Genomic DNA, 22,273 nt, shown 5'->3' on the forward strand with positions numbered 1-22,273 from the left:
CCTGTTAGTTTTTCTTTAAGAAGCCCTCCTGTTCTCCACTCATTACCTGTATTAACTGCACCTGTTTGAACTCGTTACCTGTATAAAAGACACCTGTCCACACACTCAATCAAACAGACTCCAACCTCTCCACAATGGCCAAGACCAGAGAGCTGTGTAAGGACATCAGGGATACAATTGTAGACCTGCACAAGGCTGGGATGGGCTACAGGACAATAGGCAAGCAGCTTGGTGAGAAGGCAACAACTGTTGGCTAATTATTAGAAAATGGAAGAAGTTCAAGATGACGGTCAATCACCCTTGGTCTGGGGCTCCATGCAAGATCTCACCTCGTGGGGCATCAATGATCATGAGGAAGGTGAGGGATCAGCCCAGAACTACACGGCAGGACCTGGTCAATGACATGAAGAGAGCTGGGACCACAGTCTCAAAGAAAACCATTAGTAACACACTATGCCGTCATGGATTAAAATCCTGCAGCGCACGCAAGGTCTCCCCTGCTCAAGCCAGCGCATGTCCAGGCCCGTCTGAAGTTTGCCAATGACCATCTGGATGATCCAGAGGAGGAATGGGAGAAGGTCATGTCGTCTGATGAGACAAAAATAGAGCTTTTTGGTCTAAACTCCACTCGCCGTGTTTGGAGGAAGAAGAAGGATGAGTACAACCCCAAGAACACCATCCCAACCGTGAAGCATGGAGGTGGAAACATCATTCTTTGGGGATGCTTTTCTGCAAAGGGGGACAGGACGACTGCACCGTATTGAGGGGAGGATGGATGGGGCCATGTATTGCGAGATCTTGGCCAACAACCTCCTTCCTCAGTAAGAGCATTGAAGATGGGTCGTGGCTGGAGTCTTCCAGCATGACAACGACCCGAAACACACAGCCAGGGCAACTAAGGAGTGGCTCCGTAAGAAGCATCTCAAGGTCCTGGAGTGGCCTAGCCAGTCTCCAGACCTGAACCCAATAGAAAATATTTGGAGGGAGCTGAAAGTCCGTATTGCCCAGCGACAGCCCCGAAACCTGAAGGATCTGGAGAAGGTCTGTATGGAGGAGTGGGCCAAAAATCCCTGCTGCAGTGTGTGCAAACCTGGTCAAGACCTACAGGAAACGTATGATCTCTGTAATTGCAAACAAAGGTTTCTGTACCAAATATTAAGTTCTGCTTTTCTGATGTATCAAATACTTATGTCATGCAATAAAATGCAAATTATTTACTTAAAAATCATACAATGTGATTTTCTGGATTTTTGTTTTAGATTCCGTCTCTCACAGTTGAAGTGTACATATGATAAAAATTACAGACCTCTACATGCTTTGTAAGTAGGAAAACCTGCAAAATCGGCAGTGTATCAAATACTTGTTCTCCCCACTGTATATACAGTACCAGTCAAAAGGTTGGACACACCTACTCATTCAAGGGTTTTTCTTTATTTTTACTATTTTCTACATTGTAGAATAATAGTGAAGACATCAAAACTATGAAATAACACATATGGAATCATGTAGTAACCAAAAAAGTGTTAAACTAATCAAAATATATTTTATATTTGAGATTCTTCAAAGTAGCCACTCTTTGCCTTGATGACAGCTTTGCACACTCTTGGCATTCTCTCAATCAGCTTCATGAGGTAGTCACCTGGAATGCATTTCAATTAACAGGTGTGCCTTGTTAAAAGTTAATTTGTGGAATTCCTTTCCTTCTTAATGCGTTTGAGACAATCAGTTGTGTTGTGATAAGAAACCACCTGTTCTGAACTTTGGGGGGGACATGTCCCCCCATCCCCCGTGGCAATTCCACCTATGGGTGAATTAGTTTCCCATATTCTGTTGTATTCCAATGAGCAAAACAAACAGCTAATAAATGATTTGTGTTGATTCACTCAGAGTCATATACCATTCATGTCCTGGTCAGAGCGAAGAGCCATCTGTGACAATATTCACACACAACTTCCTCATGGAAAGGGGATGAGCTATTCCTACAAGGTTAAGTACCTTTATATTATACTGAACGACTCAAACTGAAAGAGTCTTTGAGAGAATTGTTTATTAATGAAGGAGATCATATTGGCATATAAACTCAAGGTAATTTCTGAGAGAATGATGACAGATGAAGAATGTAGAAAATCTCAAGAGCTTAATCATGTTGATAGTAATGGATTATCTTTTGTAGGGAATTACCTACTTTTCTTGTAAGGTGAAAGAAAAAGAAAAATGAGGGTCCCTCCCATTCCAATTTGTGGAAGTGCTTACTCAGCAGTGTGTCTACACAGCGTTTTGGTGAGCTTTGGGGTAGAAATTAACTACACAAACACACTGGTTGTAGGTTAGGAGCTTTTGTGAAAGAGCACAGTTAGAAAGATATGGCATATAGAAGCAAACCAGATGGACATCATGAAAATGATCGGAGAGGTTGAGAGTAGAAGAAGTTCAGGAGAAAATACAAACAAAATATAATTATTGTAAAATTGACTGTGTCCATAAAATGTATATAGTAAGTATAAGCTGGAAGTAGAGGCCTAAGCATTGTTGTTCACTAGTTTACTCAAATTAGGGAAAGGGTGGTGGGGTTGGAAAGTAATAAAGGGGATACAAAATTAAATAAAAAAACAAAAAAAACACACTGCTCTTATAACAATGTAATCCCAGATGATGCTAGTAAACTTTCACTGAAATAATTTTACGAGGACATATTCATCAATTTAATTCTCCAACATGTAATGTAAGGAAACGGGTAATGGATTGTGTTGTCTCATTCGGGTCAATTCAAAGTCATGATAAAATTATGATGATGCATGGACAGCTGTTCTCTTAAGAATGGATTTTGGTTGGTGAGCAAACTCACAGAAACATTGTCCAGGTGCAATGGCCTTCTCAGCGAATCCACTGCCACACACATTCACAACAACATCAGAGATGGTCAAGTGACCCCAGAAGTAGATTTACATTGTGTCAGCATCAGCCTCCCCCTCCTCCCGACATGCCCTAAAGATTTATAACATGACTGGAGAAGTGTTAGCTTGGCTGACTGATTCACCAAGGTCAAATTACAGCATCTTGCAGCCTGCTCTCGCAACATGATGAAAGAGCAATCATGCAGAATCTTTACATCACTCCCCATAGACTTCCGGCTACATCTGGGGCCTTTTAAACCATGGTTTCAATATGTGGTAGAATTGAAATCCTACGAAGTCAGAGCCAACAGCTCATTCACATTGTGGTGTATGTGTCAAAGCCAGTCTGGAATATAGATATTCAGATGAGAAAATTCATAAATCATGTATAGGGATTGGGGTGGAAATATGGTTTTGGGAATGAAGAGTGGATCTATCTTGAGCATAGATTATATGGTGGTGATAGACTGATAGTATAGAAAGATATGTTTTGGAATCTGCCATTTCCCGTCAGATTCTGCACTTGATTTAAACCTTCTGCTTGATAAGAGGGTTCATTCCAGGTTCAAGGCCAGTTTGCAGAAAACCCCCAGCTGGAATTGTCATGAAGTGATCAATATTGTACAAGCGTAAGACATACACAAACAATAGCTATAGTCCCGGCTGATAAAAATCTTGTTGTAAACTGTTTTCCATTAAAGGTTTCTTGATGTAGTCATATTGCAAAAGCCAGTGGTTCCAAGAATGAAGAAAAACATTTGTTGGTTTTAAAAGCACCAAGTAAAACAAGAGTTACAGGCAATCTTGGTCTCATTATTTAATATATAGTCAAATCAAAACATAAACAAAGTACATTGGCATTAATCCCCAAAAATTTGACAATTACTAAGTAACGGTATGATTCGACTCACAATAGTAAGGGAGTGATAGTGTCAGAGCCGGCTGATGTGGATGTGGTGGAGGAGTCACACACAGGACACAGAAGCTCAGACTAACCAACTTTACTGATCACAAAATAAACAGATCCTGGCCTCAACAACATAGGAGGCGGACTATGCGCAACAGTGCGCAAAACACAGGATATCCAAGGCGCACGAAAACAAATACAGTGCGACGACCGGAATATAACAAAATACAAAATGACGAGCCGCACCAGTAGACAGGCGAACAATAACACACAACACATGACTAACAAAGCGAGAACTTATAGGAGACATAATCAACCAAAAAAGGAAACAGGTGTACACAATCAGACAAAACCAAACAAACATCGAAAACATCAAACAGTGATAGCTAGTACTCCGGGGACGACGACCGCCGAAGCCTGCCCGAGCAAGGAGGACGCGCGGTACCAGCCGTGCGCCGACCCCGGCCTCAGGGACGACCAGGAGGATGCGGAGCAGGGCGCGTAGGTTGTCCACGGTGGAACTCCGTCAGGAGGGACGGGTCTAGGATGTCTCTCCTCGGCACCCAGCACCGTTCCTCCGGACTGCACCCCTCCCACTCCACGAGATATTGGAGACCCCCATCCGACGTCTCGAATCCAAGATGGACCGAACTGTGTACGCCGGAGCCCCCTCGATGTCCAGTGGGGGCGGAGGAGTCTCTCTTATCTCATCGTCCTGGAGTGGACCAACTACCACCGGCCTGAGAAGAGACACATGGAACGAGGGGTTAATACGATAATCATCAGGCAGTTGTAACCTGTAAGACACCTCGTTTCGTTCAATCTTCTCAGGACTTTAAAAGGCCCCACAAACCGCCCGACCCAGTTTCCGTGCAGGGCAGGTGGAGGGGCAGGTTTCTGGTAGAGAGCCAGACTCGATCACCAGGTGCGTACACCGCCCTCACTGTGGTGGAGATCGGCGCTCACTTTCTGACGACGGATGGCCCGCTGCAAGTGGACGTGTGCAGTGTTCCACGTCTCCTCCGAGCGCCGCACCCACTCATCCACCGCAGGAGCCTCGATCTGTCTCTGCTGCCACGGTGCCAGAACCGGCTGGTAACCTAACACACATTGGAAAGGGGTTAGATTGGTTGAGGAGTGGCGGGAGAGAGTTCTGGGCCATCTCGGCCCAGGGGACATACCTCGCCCACTCTCCGGCCGGCCCTGGCAATACGATCTAAGAAACCTACCCACATCCTGGTTCACACGTTCCACCTGCCCATTACTCTCCGGGTGGTAACCCGAGGTCAGGCTCACCGAGACCCCCAAACGCTCCATAAACGCCCTCCAGACTCTGGAGGTAAACTGGGGACCTCGATCAGACACTATATCCTCGGGTACCCCGTAGTGCCGGAAAACGTGGGTGAATAGTGCTTCGCGGTCTGTAGGGCAGTAGGAAGACCCGGCATTGGGAGCAGACGGCAGGCCTTAGAGAACCGATCCACAACGACCAGTATAGTAGTATTCCCCTGCGAGGGGGGAAGGTCTGTGACGAAATCCACCGAGTGGTGAGACCATGGTCGTTGTGGAACGGGCAGGGGTTGTAACTTTCCCCTGGGCAGGTGTCTAGGCGCCTTACACTGGGCGCACACCGAGCAGGAGGAGATATAAACCCTCACATCCCTGGCTAACGTTGGCCACCAGTACTTAGCGCTAAGGCAGTGCACAGTCCGGCCAATACCAGGATGTCCAGAGGAGGGTGACGTGTGAGCCCAATATATCAGTCGATCCCGAACCTCGAGCGGAACGACGTCCGACCCACCGGGCACTGTGGAGGACTAGGGTCGGTACGCAACGCCCCCTCGATTTCAGCATCGACCTCCCACACTACCGGTGCCACCAGACAAGACTCCGGCAGTATGGGAGTGGGCTCAACGGACCTCTCCTCTGTGTCATACCGCCGAGACAGTGCGTCTGCCTTACCGTTCTGGGACCCAGGGATGTACGTGATCTGCAATACGAACCGGGCTAAAAACATGTTCCACCGCGCCTGGCAAGGGGTTCAATCTCCTAGCTGCCCGGATGTACTCCAGGTTACGGTGGTCAGTCAAAATGAGAAAAGGGTGTTGAGCCCCCTCAAGCCAATGCCTCCACACCTTTAGGGCCTGTACCACGGCTAACAGCTCCCTGTCCCCTACGTCATAATTTCGCTCCCACGGGCTGAGCTTTTGGAGTAAAAGCACAGGGGCGGAGTTTAGGTGGCGTGCTGGACCGTTGCAAAGTACGGCCCCAATACCGGCCTCTGACGCGTCAACCTCTACCTGAAATGGTAAAGCGGGATCCGGATGCGCCAGCACCGGAGCCGAAGTAAACAGGTCCTTCAGTCTCCCCAAAAGCCCTGTCCGCCTCGGCTGACCACTGCAAACGCACCAGACCCCCTTCAACAGAGACGTTATGGGAGCTGCCACCTGTCCAAAACCCCGGATAAACCTCCGGTAGTAATTTGCAAACCCCCAAAAACTGCTGCACCTCTTTAACAGTGGTTGGAGTTTGCCAATTATGCACGGCTGACACTCGGTCAACCTCCATCTTCACCCCTGACGCAGACAACTGATAACCCAAAAAGGAGATCGACTCCTGGAAAAACAGACATTTCTCTGCCTTGACATACAGGTCGTGCTCCAACAGCCTCCTCAACACTCGGCGCACCAGGGCTACATGCTCGGCTCGGGTAGATGAGTACACAAGAATGTCATCTATGTACACGACCACACCCTGCCCCTGCATCTCCCTGAAGATCTCATCCACGAAGGATTGGAAGACTGAAGGAGCGTTCATCAACCCGTATGGCATGACGAGATACTCGTAATGACCTGAGGTGGTACTAAATGCTGTCTTCCATTCATCGCCCCCTCTAATGCGCACCAAGTTGTATGCGCTCCTGAGATCTAGTTTTGTGAAGAAACGCGCCCGTGCAATGACTCCGTCATAGTCGCAATCAGAGGGAGTGGATAACTGTATTTCACCGTGATCTGATTGAGACTACGGTAATCAATGCACGGGTGCAAACCTCCATCCTTCTTCTTCACAAAAAGAAGCTTGGAGGACGCAGGGGGAAGTGGATGGCCGTATGTATCCTTGTCTCAGAGATTCGGCTATGTAAGTCTCCATAGCTCTCTTCTCCTCTTGAGACAGAGGATACACATGGCTCCGTGGAAGCGCTGCTCCTGCCTGGAGATCTATCGCACAATCCCCCTGCCTAGGAGGAGGCAACTGCGTCGCCCTCGATTTACTGAACACGATTGCCAAATCCTCATACTCAGGGGGAATGCGCAGTGCGGGCACCTGGTTTGGACTCTCCACCGAGGTCGCCCCCACGGAAACACCTAGACATCGCCCCACACACTGGGCAGACCACTCCTTAAGAGCCCTCTGTTGCCACGAAATAGAAGGATTATGGGTAATCAACCAGGGAAGCCCCAACACCACCGGATACGCAGGAGAGTCAATCAGATATAGCTGAATAGTTTCCTCATGACCCCCCGCGCCCTCATCCTAAGTGGCGCGGTGACTTCCCTAATCAACCCCGATCCCAATGGACGGCTGTCTAAAGCATGGACAGGAAATGGGGCGTCGACAGGAAGAAGGGGAATTCCTAGTTTTAAACAAAATGTTGATCAACAAAATTCCCAGCTGCGCCTGAATCTACTAGCGCCTTATGCTGGGAATGAGGTGCAACCTGTGGAAAATGTACAGGTAAACAGACGTGCACAACAGAGAGCTAGGGTAAGTGGGACGCCTACCACCTGGAATGACTCAGTCGTTGCCTGTGTCCTCTCCCCTAGGAGACCCTCCCAGCACCTAGCCACAGTGTGCCCTCCACGGCCACAGTTGGTGCAGGGGACAGCCCCCTCGGGCTCCTCCTCCTCCTCTCTCTAGCGCCAGCACCTCCGAGCTCCATAGGGCTCGGCTCGGAGGTGCTGGAGGGTGGAATGGACGACCCCCACTCGGAACGTCCCGCTGGTTGCCAGCAGGGTGTCAAGCCGGATGGACATGTCCACCAGCTGGTCGAAGGTGAGGTGGGCATCCCTGCAGGCCAACTCCTCGACGGACGTCCTCCCGTAGACAACATCGATAGTGGTCGATGAGGGCCCGCTCATTCCACCCTGCATCCGCCGCTAGAGTCTGGAACTCCAGGGCGAACTCCTGTGCGCTCCTCTTCCCCCGTCGGAGGTAGAATAGACGCTCCCCCGCCGCTTTCCCCTCAGGTGGATGGTCGAACACGGCCCTGAAGCGGCGGGAGAACTCTGCGTAGGTGATGGTAGCAGCGTCTATCCTCCTCCATTCGGGCGTTGGCCCACTCCAACGCCTTGCCGGTGAGACAGGAGATGAGGGCGGAGATGCTCGTGTCCCGAGGGCACCGGCAGGAGGAACCCCTGACACCCGGCAGCAGTGCCATCATACGCCCTCGGGAGCGAGAGCCGAATCCCACTGGGTTCCGAACACCGATGGGAGGACTGACCGATGGTGATGGTAGGGTAGGCGGAGGCGTGGGTACCCCTCTGATCTCCCATCGGTGCAGAGTGTTAATTACGTCCTGCAGGGCAGTCCCGAGTTGATGGATCCGATCGTCCTGCCCGCGGACGCGCTCCTCCAAAGACTTGGGTGCTGCTGCTGCTCCTGCTGACTCCATATGGTGTGTTATTCTATCAGAGCCGGCTGATGTGGATGTGGTGGAGGAGTCACACGCAGGACACAGAAGCTCAGACTAACCAACTTTACTGATCACAAAATAAACAGATCCTGGCCTCAACAACATAGGAGGCGGACTATGCGCAACAGTGCGCAAAACACAGGATATCCAAGGCGCACGAAAACAAATACAGTGCGACGACCGGAATATAACAAAATACAAAATGACGAGCCGCACCAGTAGACAGGCGAACAATAACACACAACACATGACTAACAAAGCGAGAACTTATAGGAGACATAATCAACCAAAAAAGGAAACAGGTGTACACAATCAGACAAAACCAAACAAACATCGAAAACATCAAACAGTGATAGCTAGTACTCCGGGGACGACGACCGCCGAAGCCTGCCCGAGCAAGGAGGACGCGCGGTACCAGCCGTGCGCCGACCCCGGCCTCAGGGACGACCAGGAGGATGCGGAGCAGGGCGCGTAGGTTGTCCACGGTGGAACTCCGTCAGGAGGGACGGGTCTAGGATATCTCTCCTCGGCACCCAGCACCGTTCCTCCGGACCGTACCCCTCCCACTCCACGAGATATTGGAGACCCCCCATCCGACGTCTCGAATCCAAGATGGACCGAACTGTGTACGCCGGAGCCCCCTCGATGTCCAGTGGGGGCGGAGGAGTCTCTCTTATCTCATCGTCCTGGAGTGGACCAACTACCACCGGCCTGAGAAGAGACACATGGAACGAGGGGTTAATACGATAATCATCAGGCAGTTGTAACCTGTAAGACACCTCGTTTCGTTCAATCTTCTCAGGACTTTAAAAGGCCCCACAAACCGCCGACCCAGTTTCCGGCAGGGCAGGTGGAGGGGCAGGTTTCTGGTAGAGAGCCAGACTCGATCACCAGGTGCGTACACCGGCCCCTCACTGTGGTGGAGATCGGCGCTCACTTTCTGACGACGGATGGCCCGCTGCAAGTGGACGTGTGCAGTGTTCCACGTCTCCTCCGAGCGCCGCACCCACTCATCCACCGCAGGAGCCTCGATCTGTCTCTGCTGCCACGGTGCCAGAACCGGCTGGTAACCTAACACACATTGGAAAGGGGTTAGATTGGTTGAGGAGTGGCGGAGAGAGTTCTGGGCCATCTCGGCCCAGGGGACATACCTCGCCCACTCCTCCGGCCGGCCCTGGCAATACGATCTAAGAAACCTACCCACATCCTGGTTCACACGTTCCACCTGCCCATTACTCTCCGGGTGGTAACCCGAGGTCAGGCTCACCGAGACCCCCAAACGCTCCATAAACGCCCTCCAGACTCTGGAGGTAAACTGGGGACCTCGATCAGACACTATATCCTCGGGTACCCCGTAGTGCCGGAAAACGTGGGTGAATAGTGCTTCGGCGGTCTGTAGGGCAGTAGGAAGACCCGGCATTGGGAGCAGACGGCAGGCCTTAGAGAACCGATCCACAACGACCAGTATAGTAGTATTCCCCTGCGAGGGGGGAAGGTCTGTGACGAAATCCACCGAGTGGTGAGACCATGGTCGTTGTGGAACGGGCAGGGGTTGTAACTTTCCCCTGGGCAGGTGTCTAGGCGCCTTACACTGGGCGCACACCGAGCAGGAGGAGATATAAACCCTCACATCCCTGGCTAACGTTGGCCACCAGTACTTAGCGCTAAGGCAGTGCACAGTCCGGCCAATACCAGGATGTCCAGAGGAGGGTGACGTGTGAGCCCAATATATCAGTCGATCCCGAACCTCGAGCGGAACGTGACGTCCGACCCACCGGGCACTGTGGAGGACTAGGGTCGGTGCACGCAACGCCCCCTCGATTTCAGCATCGACCTCCCACACTACCGGTGCCACCAGACAAGACTCCGGCAGTATGGGAGTGGGCTCAACGGACCTCTCCCTCTGTGTCATACCGCCGAGACAGTGCGTCTGCCTTACCGTTCTGGGACCCAGGGATGTACGTGATCTTAAATACGAACCCGGGCTAAAAAACATGTTCCACCGCGCCTGGCAAGGGTTCAATCTCCTAGCTGCCCGGATGTACTCCAGGTTACGGTGGTCAGTCAAAATGAGAAAAAGGGTGTTGAGCCCCCTCAAGCCAATGCCTCCACACCTTTAGGGCCTGTACCACGGCTAACAGCTCCCTGTCCCCTACGTCATAATTTCGCTCCGCCGGGCTGAGCTTTTTGGAGTAAAAAGCACAGGGGCGGAGTTTAGGTGGCGTGCTGGACCGTTGCGAAAGTACGGCCCCAATACCGGCCTCTGACGCGTCAACCTCTACCTGAAATGGTAAAGCGGGATCCGGATGCGCCAGCACCGGAGCCGAAGTAAACAGGTCCTTCAGTCTCCCAAAAGCCCTGTCCGCCTCGGCTGACCACTGCAAACGCACCAGACCCCCCTTCAACAGAGACGTTATGGGAGCTGCCACCTGTCCAAAACCCCGGATAAACCTCCGGTAGTAATTTGCAAACCCCAAAAACTGCTGCACCTCTTTAACAGTGGTTGGAGTTTGCCAATTATGCACGGCTGACACTCGGTCAACCTCCATCTTCACCCCTGACGCAGACAACTGATAACCCAAAAAGGAGATCGACTCCTGGAAAAACAGACATTTCTCTGCCTTGACATACAGGTCGTGCTCCAACAGCCTCCTCAACACTCGGCGCACCAGGGCTACATGCTCGGCTCGGGTAGATGAGTACACAAGAATGTCATCTATGTACACGACCACACCCTGCCCCTGCATCTCCCTGAAGATCTCATCCACGAAGGATTGGAAGACTGAAGGAGCGTTCATCAACCCGTATGGCATGACGAGATACTCGTAATGACCTGAGGTGGTACTAAATGCTGTCTTCCATTCATCGCCCCCTCTAATGCGCACCAAGTTGTATGCGCTCCTGAGATCTAGTTTTGTGAAGAAACGCGCCCCGTGCAATGACTCCGTCATAGTCGCAATCAGAGGGAGTGGATAACTGTATTTCACCGTGATCTGATTGAGACTACGGTAATCAATGCACGGGTGCAAACCTCCATCCTTCTTCTTCACAAAAAAGAAGCTTGAGGACGCAGGGGAAGTGGATGGCCGTATGTATCCTTGTCTCAGAGATTCGGCTATGTAAGTCTCCATAGCTCTCTTCTCCTCTTGAGACAGAGGATACACATGGCTCCGTGGAAGCGCTGCTCCTGCCTGGAGATCTATCGCACAATCCCCCTGCCTAGGAGGAGGCAACTGCGTCGCCCTCGATTTACTGAACACGATTGCCAAATCCTCATACTCAGGGGGAATGCGCAGTGCGGGCACCTGGTTTGGACTCTCCACCGAGGTCGCCCCCACGGAAACACCTAGACATCGCCCCACACACTGGGCAGACCACTCCTTAAGAGCCCTCTGTTGCCACGAAATAGAAGGATTATGGGTAATCAACCAGGGAAGCCCCAACACCACCGGATACGCAGGAGAGTCAATCAGATATAGCTGAATAGTTTCCTCATGACCCCCCTGCGTCCTCATCCTAAGTGGCGCGGTGACTTCCCTAATCAACCCCGATCCCAATGGACGGCTGTCTAAAGCATGGACAGGAAATGGGGCGTCGACAGGAAGAAGGGGAATTCCTAGTTTTAAACAAAAATGTTGATCAACAAAATTCCCAGCTGCGCCTGAATCTACTAGCGCCTTATGCTGGGAATGAGGTGCAACCTGTGGAAAATGTACAGGTAAACAGACGTGCACAACAGAGAGCTAGGGTAAGTGGGACGCCTACTCACCTGGAATGACTCCCCAGTGCGTTGCCTGTTGTCCTCTCCCCTAGGAGACCCTCCCCAGCACCTAGCCACAGTGTGCCCTCCACGGCCACAGTTGGTGCAGGGGACAGCCCCCCTCGGGCTCCTCCTCCTCCTCTCTCTAGCGCCAGCACCTCCGAGCTCCATAGGGCTCGGCTCGGAGGTGCTGGAGGGTGGAATGGACGACCCCCACTCGGAACGTCCGCTGGTTGCCAGCAGGGTGTCAAGCCGGATGGACATGTCCACCAGCTGGTCGAAGGTGAGGTGGGCATCCCTGCAGGCCAACTCTCGACGGACGTCCTCCCGTAGACAACATCGATAGTGGTCGATGAGGGCCCGCTCATTCCACCCTGCATCCGCCGCTAGAGTCTGGAACTCCAGGGCGAACTCCTGTGCGCTCCTCTTCCCCCGTCGGAGGTAGAATAGACGCTCCCCCGCCGCTTTCCCCTCAGGTGGATGGTCGAACACGGCCCTGAAGCGGCGGGAGAACTCTGCGTAGGTGATGGTAGCAGCGTCTATCCTCCTCCATTCGGCGTTGGCCCACTCCAACGCCTTGCCGGTGAGACAGGAGATGAGGGCGGAGATGCTCTCGTGTCCCGAGGGCACCGGCAGGAGGAACCCCTGACACCCGGCAGCAGTGCCATCATACGCCCTCGGGAGCGAGAGCCGAATCCCACTGGGTTCCGGAACACCGATGGGAGGACTGACCGATGGTGATGGTAGGGTAGGCGGAGGCGTGGGTACCCCTCTGATCTCCCATCGGTGCAGAGTGTTAATTACGTCCTGCAGGGCAGTCCCGAGTTGATGGATCCGATCGTCCTGCCCGCGGACGCGCTCCTCCAAAGACTTGGGTGCTGCTGCTGCTCCTGCTGACTCCATATGGTGTGTTATTCTATCAGAGCCGGCTGATGTGGATGTGGTGGAGGAGTCACACGCAGGACACAGAAGGTCAGACTAACCAACTTTACTGATCACAAAATAAACAGATCCTGGCCTCAACAACATAGGAGGCGGACTATGCGCAACAGTGCGCAAAACACAGGATATCCAAGGCGCACGAAAACAAATACAGTGCGACGACCGGAATATAACAAAATACAAAATGACGAGCCGCACCAGTAGACAGGCGAACAATAACACACAACACATGACTAACAAAGCGAGAACTTATAGGAGACATAATCAACCAAAAAAGGAAACAGGTGTACACAATCAGACAAAACCAATCAAACATCGAAAACATCAAACGGTGATAGCTAGTACTCCGGGGACGACGACCGCCGAAGCCTGCCCGAGCAAGGAGGAGGAGCAGCCTCGGCCGAAACCGTGACAGATAGGCTGCATCTACACAGGCAGCCAGCCCAATTCTGATATTTTTTCCATTAATTGGTCTTTTGACCAATCACATCAGATCTTTTCACAGCAGATCTTTTTCAGAGCTGATCTGATTGGTAAAAATACCAATTAGTGAAAAAATTGCCTTTGTAAACGCAGCCATGTTAACTTGCAAAACAGGCATTAGCACAATTGCAACACAGTGCCAATGTATCACATTTTTATGGATAGAAATTGAGAAACAAAGCATATTACAATTGATCTGATTTGACTGATCAATTATAAAGTTCATGGCACTATCATCAACTTTATACAATGATAACAGCGTAGCCATTTTTCACAAGATAATAACTATGTAAATACTTTGTTACCAATTTATCTGTTGTGTTACAAAGTCAGATGAGTTGGGAAGTTCTCAGTTCTTAGAGCAAATGCAACAAACAAACAGTGGGTTTGGTTTAGTCAGAAAATGTGCAGTATAAGGATAAATGTTGTACAATTTATTCAACAAATGTGACGGTATGAACATGGTTGGGTAAAGAGGGTGAAAGAGCTGTTGCCGTTCAATTCTAACACAGAGAGGTTACGTGGTCAGAGGAAAGTTCTGCTCAGTAAATTGGAATGAACCAAGGACTGATGCCTTTTCACACCTGGTTGAAACAGACCAATGTTCAGGCCACAATAGGAGCCTTTCTTTCCTTCACATGCCATTGAGCAGCAAAGGTCGGTAAAGTTCAGGAAGTACACAGATTTTTTTTTAAATCTATAAATTGTGAAAATGAATGTATTTATTTGTGCTTCACTTTCAGGCCCAGAAACTTCAGTCCGGTTGCCAGCTGCGTACCTATTAGCACCCCACAGAAACGCTAACATCACCTCTGTGGGGCTGTGTTTGTTTGACTTTGTCATTATTGAATTGAGACACATGCACAGTGGATGTGAATTGAGAATGTATATTGACTCATTTTGAAGGGTGCACTGACCATCCCGGATAATGTTTAGACTGAGAAACACTTCCAAACTTTCGACTCTGGTCTTGGACAATTCAACTTTGGGGGAGTTTATCTCAGAAATCTGAAAGGGGTTTCTGAGGCCAAGTTTTCCATTCTTTCTGGACCTCAATCCTGACTCTTGAATTCATTTATTGAGGAGGGCTTGAATAAAAATAGAATATGACATTAGTTTTTGTGCCTTAGTGTTGATTGAATATGTTTGAAAAAGGATTATCCCAAAAGTGTCTTTAAGATCTCATCAGAGTGTGTAATTTGATGTAATTCTGGGGCATTCCAAGTGTGAACTTCACAAATCATAAATCCAGTTTTGACATATGGTATATGGTTGTTATTCACTATTCAAACAATAATACACAGGTTAATGAGTGAGAGGTAATTCAACACTACAGTTGCGTGGTCACTCATCTCATTTCTGATCTTTTTCGATCTGCTATTCCACTATGTCATACGGGAGATTTGGGTAAATTTAGCAATTTTTTACATTCAGCATCACTCCGTCTAGGGAAATTCTTTCTAACAAAGATATCCACATATATTTCAGGATGTTGTGTATCCCTGGAAATAATCAGAATTCACGTTCATGCTAGGTTTAGGACCTCATATTGAAGCTTATAGAGACCCCAACTGATGTATAGAAAAATCTTTAAATTATCTACTTTGGTTTAGATAAAAGCATCATGAAACCTCTAACACAATAAATTCATTTGACTTGGTGAAAATCTGTTAGTTTTTTTACCGAACCTGCTTACCACTTTTTCCATGTGTTTTCTTCCTTCACAGACTCCATGAAATGATGACCTCTTCCTAAATTTGGTAAAATTATACATGTTGTATGGTTTCTTACCCCACTTACCCCACTTTCCCCTACAACTGCTTTTCATGAAATGTCCACAAAAGAGCTAAAGGCCAAATATCCAGGGGTCCAGGCTGCTTCAACCATATGGTTTCAAGCTCCACAGAAGGAATCCGTCTTGTAAACTGATCTTGCTGCCCAGTCATGACCTCAGCCTTCAAGCATGAGTTCTCAGCATGAGCCGGGTTTAAAAGCACAGCTTTCCAGGGTAACAGACTAATTATCATCTGTCCCTATGAAGAGCAGCAGAAGGTAGAGCAAAAAATATTAACCTATAGATGCTCTTTAACACATCCCCTCTGCATATGACAGCAGGTAGGCAAAATATATATATATATATAAGCGGAGGTCCTAATTGTCTTCTAAAGGGGATCATTAGAAATTGTTTTCCTCCACTTTGCATGTGTTCTAAATTCTCCAACAAATATATATTTCAGTGAGTGTTGCTTGGTATAAAAATGGTGTTAATTTGGACAGAGAAAATATCAGGATCTGGCAATGTGATCTGTACAGTAAACTAAGTTGAATGCCAAATAATAAAATGACTGAAATATTTCTCATTTGGTGACAGCTTATCACAGTATGTTGCCAAGCTGTTGTCCAACAAACGGTTTGAGAGCTGTCAGCAGATGTATTGATGGCCTATGATCATTATGGATACAGTGAGGGGCCTCTGTGGGATGACAGGTGGTCTTGAACAGCATAAGGTCTTCGAATCCCCTCGTGGGTCTCATTGCAGGCCGCAGCTGTGGATGGGCAGTGTCTATTAGCCTTGATGTTATCAATTGTAGTTGACGCCGCTTGCTTGCTCCAGGACGGGTTATGAGTCCTGTGCATCTGCCTCTTTTAATGGGATCCTCCTATTCCGAGAATAGTCACGTAGGTCTTAGTCTACAATGGAGCCCCTTAGTAAAAATATCCACGACAGCAAAAAGCAGTGCCAGAAATAAGACCGGTGACATTGTTCCTAAACTGGAATCTGTGGGTTCAAAGGGTAGGCTAAACTCATTAGAATGGCTGTTACAGTAACTGGGTGTGTAGGAAGTGTATTTTACTGTTAGAAAATGAATGGAATTAGACTGCTTAATCTACAGCCACTTGGAATTAGGATTTATGAACAGTTAAGACTACGGAATCAGATCATGCAGTTGACACCTTGTTTTCAAAGCCCATCCACTAAGAAAATGAGTCTGTTACAAAAGAAAATGACTGCACATTGACAAGTGATGGACCCATGTTCATTTAAAGACATGTCTACTTGGCTCAGGAGCCAGAATGGGGCACCACTAAGTACTTGTTGCCCCAGCATGAGCAGTGGAATGTATCTGACCTGAATAGCTGCAGAAGCTCCTTAAGACTGCAGTGGAGGCCTTGAAAAAGAGTAGCTTTTTCTGGGCCAGGACAGCCACATGTGAAGCCAGCAAAGAGCTTTCAACAGCTGGGGTATCTTAAATGCATGTGAACACCAGTAATGAACTCTGAATTGCAATTTCCCCGCTAAGCCCGTCAAGTGTCACAAGCAGTTGCATTCCTCAAAAGCAAACTAGCTAAATCTTGTGTGCCATGCATGCATCAATAAAGGAAATTAGCTGCATGTCACATGCAAGTTGTGGGCATGTCAGAACTACTCTAGAAGAGCACTAGACAGTCATTGACCAAGACAGGACAATAACCAAAGCACTACCTCCCTCTAGTGGAGGCTAGCAGTTACAAGACCAAGTAGTGCAATACAAATCCCTTCAAATGAATGATGAAGTGTCCATATAAAGAAAAGCACAATTCTAAACAAGGAATTTAAAATGTTAAAATGTTTATTGGCATTACTTGAATATACAGTCTTGATCATATACACATTACATTGATGGTAGACCGAAACTACTTTAAGACAAAGCATTTAATTACTAGAAAGGGCTAAACAAGCTGTACATTACCCAACACCAATGTTTCTCCCATAATTGTTAAAACCACATAAGTTACATACATTCTGTACAGAACAATCAGCAGTGCTGCCAGGCATCTCATAGGGTAAGTTGCTTTGCAAGGTCCTTGATCAGCGAAGACTTCAACTGTGAAATGGTGGCGATTCTCATCTGCTTCTGACTAGAGTACTTATTCTTAACTGCCTGCAAAAGAAAAGTTAGGGCGACAGGTCATTTTGTAGAAGATCTTGAAGTCTTAACATTGGGTGCATGTAAAGAGTTGTAAACTAAGTAAATGTCATTCACTAATTAGAAGGCAGTTCCTCTACGCACCATATGCTTAGTTTGTCCCTCGTTCACCTTCACAACATTTTTTGCTATGTGCTGCATGACCTGGACCAGGGCGTCTTCTGTGTAGTTCATGTAATGCTGCAGTGTGGAGCTCTGGGGAGAGGATACAAAGGCAGTACGTGAGAAGATAAAGTGATGCAGCAGTGACCTGGTATATACCTAGGGCTTCCTTTCCCCACAATCACTGATCAGAGACCAGATAAGCAAATTCAAAAATGGTGGATGCCACTCAGAAAAGAGAAATCTCAACAGCAATTATGAAGGACATCTTACCCATTCACCACAGTTGAAGACCTTCAGGGTGAGGGCGAAGGCTGCACTGGCCACCTGGGAGGGAGGGAAGTGCACCATCTCGTAGTCCACCATGGTGAGCTCCACCAAGTACTTCGCCAGGGTGTGGTGCTCAGCAGTCACCTGGAGAGAGATTAGTCATTTTGATTCTATAACTGGTGTGAATGTAGGAAATACAAATGTGTTGAAGGGGGTTGGTATACCTCTCCAATCTTTGAGGCCCTTCTGAGGAACTGGAGGGGGAGAGGGCGGCCAAAGCTGAACTTCAGCACCCTCAGGATCTTCATTTCCATGTCCCTGATTTGGGCAGTAGTGTAGGCCCGGTCAGTCACAAATGCAAAGTCTGCGATCTCTGGAGGGTACATCTCCTCGTATTTGGAGGCAATGAACATGGCAGTCACACCAACCAGCTGAAGCTGTTTTTTGGGCACTGGGTTATCCTGTTGGAGAGCGGGTCAGTCGGGACATTTTACAATATAGGTTAAATTATGTGATTGTCCAAGCCATTTCCTTGCCCTCCCCTGATCTGAAGTCTGCCCACCAATTTCCCGTTATTAGCCAGAATACTCAATTATTCAGTTTACACATAATCACACCCCGTTTACAATAACCCAAAAAAGCTTTTATCCCGGTTGTGAGAAAAACTGATAAGATGCCGCGGATATGCTGATCTTAGACAGGATACTGAGGCACGTAAAAATCTCATCCCGTTTACGGCAGTCTGTTTAGCACATCATGGGGGTTGTCATTGGATCATCAAAAATCCCCCTTTTATTTTTTAAGCTAGCTACCTGCTCAGATATGCCATTATTTATTTTGCTGATACTCCATACTGGACCGTATAGCCTACTGTCAGCCCTAATATAGACAATTTCTGCTTATAATTGCCATCATTTGGTAGGCCAGTTGTTTGTCAACTATAGTTAGATACATGCAGCTTCTCAGTCTTAATGTGTTGCCCTAGAAAACTAAATGAAGTAGTGCTCACCAAAATAATGTCTTACATCGATAGAATGCATTAGTAATCTAGTCAACATCGTTTACAGACGGGGAGAAATCGCAATAACGCCAAAACAGTGGGAAGATTTTGCACAGGACCAATCAGGTTGCCCAGCTAAGGACATTAAAAGCTGAGAACACATTTCTGATAACACTTCAGTTGTCTTGGGTGCATATTTTATGTGGTTGAAATACTGTATGCTTGCATAACAGTGTCAAAGATGACACGTCACATGTGCATTCTCAATAGCTGCTGAAAGAAAATCATATTTCTCCACTTGTGTGTGATACTTGGTGTATCATTTTACTGCAAGAAATGCATAATTCTGCAAGAGATATATTATGTGAGAGGTTATAGGCCAACAGTCAGTGTCCATATTACAGTTACCATTCCATTTAACCTATATGAATTTAAAATTAGGAATCTGTATTCATGGATACTTGTGAGCAGGATATCAAAAGGTGCACGTAAACAGCTTATCCCGAATAAGACCTTAAGCGGGATATGAGTTACTATCCAGAATATTGTGCACATGTAAACGTGGTCAGTGCGCAAGCTTACTGGTGGGTTAGGTGACGTTTCTGCTACATTGCAGTCACTTCCGATCAGGATGGCTAGGATAGTGGGTCAAGGAAATTATTACCTGAAGGAAGCGGTCAATGATTCCCACAGTCATATACATGGTCTCCTGCAGCAGGCGGAACTTGATTTGGACCTGGACGAGCCAATCAATGAGGATGGCACGCATGTTGCCTGTAATTTCCTGTCCCTCCAGATATTTGGGTTTTACAGCCTGATCAACCTGTGAGGGGAGACGACACAGAGGGACATGTAAGCAACAGGAACATGCAGGACAATAAAATACATTTGCTGGACGTGGCTTTCAGTTGAGAAACATAATACACCAACCTCAAGTTTTTGGAGGTATTTGTAGATGTCCTTCACATATTCACTGCAGAGCATGGGGTTGTCGTAGTCGTCAGCATCCACATCCTTAATATTAAGTAAGACATCAGAGAAGGCCTGGCACAGTTCATTGGGAGCACAGCCAGAAGTCTCCATTGGTGTGGGAGATAATGGCTCAGATAAAACCTGTCAGATAAAAAAAATAACATATTAACGTTAGTATTCAATATGGGGGTATGGTGGTGAACAAGGTCTAACGTTAATCATGAATGGAGTTGAGCAGATTGAAGGCGATTACAAATAAATCACAAGCAGCCAAATTCTTGCCCTTTGCCCCAGAAATCTCACCTGAACCTCCAGCTTAACAGGGACAACAGCAACTCTTTCTGGTTGTTGGACCTCAGGGGCCTTCTGCACCCGTGTGCTGGCCTTCCTCTCAACCACCTTTGTGGGTTCAGCCTTGGCATCCTGTAGAATAAAAATGAAGCGCAGTATTTTAGTACTAGAAGCAGGTTAGCCTGCAACCTATGCATTGTGAAGTTTAGTTTACCAAATCACCTTTTTCAGAGTCTGTCTGGGGATTCCTACATTTCCGATTTCGCCGAGCGCTGCTCGTGGTCTCAGTGTAGGCTTGGTTCCCAGAACTGCCTTGCCTGGCAGAGCAGTTTGGTTCTCTGAAGAAACCAGGCGATTCTACAGGAACACAAATAAAAAAGGAAGCCTTGTAGAGCGTGTTTTATTATTAAAAATAGAACACACGATATGGAATTCTGAACGAGTAAACAAGAATTTCAGAAAAGGCAGAAGACAAACATTTTGCAGAGGCACGAGGCGATTCACTCCTCCACATTTGAGCTCTAAACTAAAGCATATAACTAAATGCAAACGTAACCCAACAAGCTATTTTAAACCAAACATATCTTAATGCAAAACCAATTCTGAAAAATACAACTTACTCTGGTCATACGCTGAGCCATTTCGAAAGATCCGATGTTTCAGTGAAAGAGAATACACTGAAATACTGCACACAATATCTAAAGGTGAATCGCTGTGGTTTAAATCCTGGCTTACTCGAATTTCATTCGTTGCGTTCCAAATGCGCTGCCATCTGATTGGATGATACGCAGCTGCTTAGAATGCGTTCCTAGGACGACCAGTAATCACATGACAGGATTTAGCTAGTAGTTTTTTTAATGACTTCCGCTTCCTTATAAATAAGAAACAAGTTGTCCACTTCAAAACAAAATCACTTTATTGTACTTGTTTACAGTTCATGTACAATTTTGTTGAGGTTTTTGCTACTATATAGATGACATGCCCCAAAGATTCTTATAAACCTTTGCTTTTGCAGCTGCTTTTCTTTACTTTTCTGTGTGCCCACAAGTAACTCCATCAGTACTGGTGTATTTTATCTAATACAAGTGTACACTGTACTGTACTGTTATTTGAGTATTTATGGTCTTAATGCTGCGTTCACGTGCTAGTCGGAAGTTGGAACTAGGAAACTCCGAAATTGTTTTTTGCTATCAGGGATCAGACGTCTCTAACCTAAATCTTACCCTAACCCTGACCTAACCAGAAACCCTTACCTTAACCATTTAAAATGTAAACTTTAATTGAGTAGTAACGTCCCACAGATCCTGGAAATCATGGACCCTCTGAAATGTCCGACTTGCTAACTGGTTGAACGTGGCACGTGTATGTGTAATGGTGCTTTCGAGACAACTAGGAACTTGGGGAAAAAACTAGGTTGAATCATGACGTCAGTGATATTCAGGTTGGAATATCAGAGCTCTAGAAAGAGGTATGAGTTCCCGACCTGGAATTCAGAGTTGGATGACCGTTCAAAACGAATTTTCGAGAGTTCCCAGTTGTCTTGAATGCATTGAAGTTGGAAGTCAGAGATTTCCCAGTTCCGAGGTCCCAGTTGTTGTTAACGCTGCATTACGACGACAACAAACAAGTCTCTTAGTTCCGACTAGCACGTGAACGCCATATTACCAAAGACAGTATGGTTAATGCCGTGTTCATGTGCTAGTCGGAACTAGGACATTTAGAAATTTCCGACTTGCTAAGTGGTTGTAGTTATACACGTGCCAGCGGAGGGTGCAGAGCTGGTGGCCGGGGTAGGGGTAGCCAGGTGGAAAGCATGGCCAGCCGTAGCAAAATGCTTATTGAAATTCTCGATTATCGTAGATTTATCGGTGGTGACAGTGTTTCCTAGCCTCAGTGCAGTGGGTAGCTGGGAGGAGGTGCTCTTATTCTCCATGGACTTTACAGTGTCCCAAAACTTTTTGGAGTTAGTGCTACAGGATGCACATTTCTGT

General features: G+C 47.7%; 1 protein-coding gene across 1 annotated transcript; it reads right to left on the reverse strand.

Annotated features, from left to right (window-relative positions):
* Positions 1–17,272: 17,272 nt before the first annotated feature.
* On the reverse strand, positions 17,273–21,013 carry LOC121582538 (G2/mitotic-specific cyclin-B1-like). The gene is made up of 9 exons (XM_041898411.2): positions 20,903–21,013; positions 20,505–20,639; positions 20,295–20,414; positions 19,950–20,132; positions 19,684–19,842; positions 18,244–18,480; positions 18,023–18,163; positions 17,732–17,842; positions 17,273–17,602 (listed from the first exon to the last, which is right to left on the reverse strand). Exons 1-9 carry the CDS (start codon positions 20,921–20,923, stop codon positions 17,498–17,500), a joined length of 1,212 nt encoding a protein of 403 aa, XP_041754345.2. The 5' UTR covers positions 20,924–21,013; the 3' UTR covers positions 17,273–17,497.
* Between the last annotated feature and the right edge of the window lie 1,260 nt (positions 21,014–22,273).

The sequence above is a fragment of the Coregonus clupeaformis genome, unplaced genomic scaffold (assembly GCF_020615455.1).
Source record: "Coregonus clupeaformis isolate EN_2021a unplaced genomic scaffold, ASM2061545v1 scaf0448, whole genome shotgun sequence".
Taxonomy (NCBI): Eukaryota; Metazoa; Chordata; class Actinopteri; order Salmoniformes; family Salmonidae; genus Coregonus; species Coregonus clupeaformis.

What these genes read in the sequence shown, in the direction of transcription:
- LOC121582538 (XM_041898411.2), bottom strand. Translation starts at nt 20,923, where the DNA reads ATGGCTCAGCGTATGACCAGA. An exon ending in GGGCCTCAAAGATTGGAGAG is followed by an intron (nt 18,164 to 18,243) that starts GTATACCAACCC and finishes ATCTCTCTCCAG; the next exon opens with GTGACTGCTGAGCACCACAC. An exon ending in AGGGACAAACTAAGCATATG is followed by an intron (nt 17,603 to 17,731) that starts GTGCGTAGAGGA and finishes TTTCTTTTGCAG; the next exon opens with GCAGTTAAGAATAAGTACTC.